Here is a 5,078-nt window from a genome sequence, read left to right as displayed (position 1 = left end):
TATATCGCTCCCTACCACGTCGATGGTGAATGTTATGCACGAGGCATATGCAATGTATATGAGACGAGTTATGTGCAGCGATATGACAGTCTGGCGACCTCGTCTTCGTCCCATTCCTTCCATGTGTGGTTGTCGAGGTCGAAGACGGGTTCCTAAACGGGGCAAGGCCCAACATGGTGTGATTCATCTCCTCAAATCTTACCATATTGGCATCGAATTGGCAGCATCTGACACGCTCCCACTCCACTGTGAAATCCGTCCGTGTCTGATCATAAAGGTGTCATACTACGATGTATCTATCAGATGCAAGCATCTTCCTAGTGGCGGTCTGCTCGAAGATGCCGAGGCAGAAGGCCGACGTGAGACAGTGTACCACTCATCCCATGCCTCCTTAATAGTGAGGCGACAGGGAGCCCGTGCTGGGACGAGTGTGGGCGAGGCCTCTTCTTCCCATACGGGGTCTGCGTATAGCCATGGTCGAGATCCCAATCAATGACGTGTGTTTTGGGATCCCAATCCGGTCACTCATTAAGGAGGGCAGGATCCTCTGACGCAGTTTTCTCCGCCTCACAGCAATCCCACTCCGCAGTTTTCTCCGCCGCTTCCTCCTACTTGAGCAGTTCCTCCTCCTCTTCTAACAGCGGAACCCAATCCGGCCGAAGGGAAAGCGACATAGTGAAAGTGAAGAGGAAAGTAGAGAGAAAGAGAAGCTCTGTTTGGCATGATGAAAATGGAGAGGGACAAATTTTTATATCCGCCGGAGGCGTAAATACGCGGCGGGCGTTGGACAGCGAGAAAACATGCCTAGAAAAGGATGGAAAAATGCATCAGAGAGAATAACATGACAGAAAGACGCGTGGGTAGTTGCACACGACGGTCACCATTAATTGACGCTTCGCGGTGCAATGGACGTTTGACTATCTACACCACTAGCATGAAGGGGAGGTAGCCGCACATGAGGATGACAACGGGTGAAACTTCTCTTTTGCACGAGCGATTTGCGATGAAGGCGGGCAACACCTATAATTTTCAAATATGAAATCTTGCAGGCTCAATATAAAACACGCATAATTTATGGAGCGGTATTTTCGACCTAAATCATCCTAATATCGATTGTTATTGCGATGGCGATTTGGTTGCGTTGTGATGTGATTATTCCCCCTCAACTTCAAGCAGACGTTCCTTTCGTCGCAAAAAAGGAAAAAGAAAAAGAAAGTTGAGGTTCAGTTTATCCAACGACAACACCGCACGCCGCCTTCTCTCTCCGCTCGTCCCGGTCCTTCTCTCCAGCGCGAGCACCGAGCAGCGCGCCGGCGATCTCCCGTCGCCGACCCACGAGTCCCAACGCTGGCAACCTCCCTTAGCCGCCCCTTTCCTCCGCCACGAGCCCCGAGCAGCAACGCCCGACCTCTACCTTCCCTTCCCGGGGCATCTCCGACAAGAACCGCGACGGTGCGCCGCCTCCCCTCTTCCCTCCCTCCTCCATTAGGCTCCTCGTTCTCTGGTGGCCGGATCCATCCTGTCGCACTGGTGTTGACCGATCTGGCTTGGTCCTAGGGTCTTGGTCGAGCCGTCGTGGTTAGGGCTGTAGATCTGGTCGACCCTGTGGCGCTGATGGTTGGGATCCTGTGGTTCGTGAGGAACTTTATAGCGTTTTGTTGAATGTGCGCGTGACGCCTTAAGGTTTCACTCCACGGCTGGTTTGGGTGGTGGATTCGGGAGAGTCAGGTTATTTTTGTGCGCCTGCATTTCCTCCATGTTTTCTCGGTTCCATCCTTTGGTTTTAACAAGAACAAGGCAATCTTTTTCTAACTCTGACTTAGTTAATTGAGAGTGAATTCAGCGATCATCACAAATCCAATTACCTAACTAGGAAAAAATAGTATACTGCCACTATTATAGCTACTGACTAGCAGGGTGACCTGTGTAAATTGCGTGGCTAGATGTAATACATATGATTTATTATATTTAATATATCTTAATAGTGAGCTGCGTGAGGTGTCATCTAGCCACCACCGGGGTATTCTTTTCCTGAGTGCACGGTTTGCCGTCTTTGTTGCTCTCTTTATGGGCATATTTATTTTGGTATTGTAAGGTCCTTGTGTGTTCCTTTTATTTGGTACTTGGTGTTCAGCTGAGTTTTGTCGTGGAGTTTTATCACTTATGAACTTGTAATAACCTATTTTGCTGTGTGGGAGAGAGCAATATAATTCTTCCTTCTATGTATAAAATATTGTGTTTGCAACCATGCTATCAAGAGCCAATATATACATTTTCTTATGCATGCTGCACCTTAACAAATTGGTTTCATGTAACCCACTGACTTATCATGGGCAACATAGTTATAAAGTTTTGAATGTCGATTCATGATGAAAAAAGTTGCACGCTGCTCTGAGGTGGTAAGCCTAGGCATTATTAGTTTTTTTGTGAATTGTTAGACGATGGTAAGTTGATAACATGCTGTTGCCTTCTATTTACTCTAGCTAGTGCTGCAGCCTAAGGAGAACTGGAGAACTTGTGATCATTTTACCACATATTTTGTATGTGTCTTGATGGCGAGTTCCTAAGATAATATGAATACTGTTAGTATACGGCTAACCTTTTACGGCTTTAGTGTGGTACATTATGAGTGAAATAATTGAATGTTGGAGAGCATTTTAATTTGATGAAAAAATCAAAACCTATCCAACATTCAATTGTCTCACTCATGAATCATGATGTACCACACTAAAAGCCGTAAAAGGTTAGCAGTGAATAGTGATACTGATTGTGTATTTTTCTTGTTGCTTCTTGATCACCAAGTATAGGTTACTCACAATATTGAAGTTATAAACCTACCTTAAATTTCTTTGTTTTGATTTATTAGCAATTAGACATGTTACATGTCTTTCAATTTGTTTTGCTCCATGGTAGTTTTCTCAACAAATTATTTATGTATATGTGATTTTTATCTTGTACATGCAGTGCCAAAACCGTGCTGCTTAGTTGGGTGCATGAAAATGGAGATCGACAGTTTGAGAGAGGCATTTGACCGAGTTGTTGAAAAGCGTGTGTTATCTTCTGCTAAAGTTCAGGAAGCTATTGGTCACATAGTGAATGAAGTTGAGCAGGCAATATCGAAGATGCAGATGATGAATACAGATACCATGGACAGTTGTGACCACTCATCCATCCTTGCAGAACTGAAGGCCAAGCTAAATGAAATGGTGCCATTGATCCAACTTGAAGGATGTCAAAAGGAATTGAATGTTGCCCTGAGCAAATATCTCAAGCTCCTAGAGAAGTCTTTTAGTCCAGATATAGCGAAGGCATATAGAAATGTGGATTATGATGCCTGCACAGTAAACAACATAATAACTAATCATTTCTACCGCCAGGGCCTCTTTGATCTTGGAGACTCCTTTGTCCATGAGTGTGGTGAATCAGATGGGACTCACCTGAAATTATCATTTCAGGAGATGTATGGAATACTTGAAGCGATGCAAGCAAGAAACCTTGAGCCTGCGCTCAGTTGGGCTGCTAAGAACCATGATCACTTGTTGCAGAATAGCTCAATGCTCGAGATGAAGCTCCATTCTCTTCAGTTTATTGAGATACTTACTAAAAGAAGTAGAGATGATGCTTTACAATATGCAAGGACTCACTTTGTGCCTTTTGCCTCCTTGCACACGGCAGAGATCCAGAAGCTAATGGCTTGCCTTATCTGGGCTGACCGGCTTGATCAGTCCCCATATGCTGAGTTTGTGTCGTCGACGCACTGGGAGAAGCTAGCCGAGGAGCTAATCCATCAGTTCTGCAGCCTTCTAGGACAGTCTAGCGAGAGCCCACTTGGTGTAGCTATATCAGCTGGTTTTCAAGGACTACCAACCTTGTTGAAGCTAAGCACGGTAATGGCCGCCAAAAAGCAGGAGTGGCAGACCATGAAACAGCTTCCGGTCCCCATAGACATCGGACCGGAGTTCCAGTACCACTCTGTTTTCGTATGCCCGGTGCTCAGAGAGCAGTCGAGTGAGGATAACCCTCCGATGCTGATGCCCTGTGGACATGCCGTATCGAAGCAGTCGATCATGAAGCTATCGAAGAGCAGCTCCAGGCCTTTCAAGTGCCCCTACTGCCCCTCGGAGGCGGTGGCTTCGCAGTGCAAGCAGCTTCAGTTTTAAATGTTCCATTTTTTCCCCCAGATCAAAACTGTTCATACAACATGCTTCTGTTTCGCTCATCGAATTGTTTGCCTGTATTATAACCTTGTACCTTTATTGAAGCCTGGATGTTAATCTGTACAGTAGCGAGTTCCAGTGTTAAACTATCTCTTGGGAATAAACACAATAATAAGCGTTTCGCTACCCGCTTGGTGTGCTGTTAAAACCCAGTGCTGCTGCTATGGGGAATTCTGGGCTTTACTGTTTTACCAAATGGAAAAACTGCATGTTTTTCCCGTCCATGGCCCAAAGTACCAATGTGGCTTAGCTTGTTTACTCTTGTGGTTGGTTTGTGGGGTTATATGTGGTAATGCATATGTGCATTGTTTTTGGCCGCGGTCTGAAAACGGAAAGGCTTGTGAAGGGGAAAGCTGTAAGAAAGGGGCTGTGATTGTTCATGCAGTATACTCCCTCCGTTCCCAATATAAGTCTTTTTTAGAGATTTTAACAAGGGACTATATACGAAGCAAAGTGAGTGAATCTGTACTCTAAACTATGTCTACATATATCCGTATGTTGTAGTCCATTTAAAATGTTTAAAAAACTTATATTTAGGAACGAAGAGAGTATAGTCCAAAAAGGCTTAACCAGCCATTTGTAGCAACTCTTTTCTACAAAATCAACAAGATGAAGCACCTAAACCTCCGTGCTAAACGTACCTCCCGGCACAGATCTCGGAAGCATCCATTTCACAACGGAAAGCATCCGGCTGGAGCAACAGGGTCCGCAAAATCTGCTCTCTCGTGAGAGCCGTCTTGCTCTCTTGTTCGTCCCAACTGCGTGACGCGCGCTAGGTGAAATGATGGATTCTACACGCGGTTCACACCGATCGGCGCATCCACCCACGTCCCATGCCGAATGCTCCTGCTCGCTCCACTC

General features: G+C 45.6%; 1 protein-coding gene across 1 annotated transcript; it reads left to right on the top strand.

The window, feature by feature from the left end:
- The first annotated feature begins 1,191 nt into the window (after window positions 1-1,191).
- Window positions 1,192-4,343, top strand: LOC123062510 (protein RMD5 homolog). Its single transcript, XM_044486056.1, has 2 exons — window positions 1,192-1,452; window positions 2,965-4,343. The coding sequence occupies exon 2, from the start codon at window positions 2,994-2,996 to the stop codon at window positions 4,158-4,160; it is 1,167 nt and encodes a 388-aa protein (XP_044341991.1). The 5' UTR covers window positions 1,192-1,452; window positions 2,965-2,993; the 3' UTR covers window positions 4,161-4,343.
- The last annotated feature ends 735 nt before the right edge of the window (window positions 4,344-5,078 follow it).

Source organism: Triticum aestivum, chromosome 3A (genome assembly GCF_018294505.1).
Source record: "Triticum aestivum cultivar Chinese Spring chromosome 3A, IWGSC CS RefSeq v2.1, whole genome shotgun sequence".
Classification (NCBI taxonomy): Eukaryota; Viridiplantae; Streptophyta; class Magnoliopsida; order Poales; family Poaceae; genus Triticum; species Triticum aestivum.
Note: the sequence above shows the minus strand (reverse complement) of the source record. Positions and strands in the feature narration are given on the sequence as shown.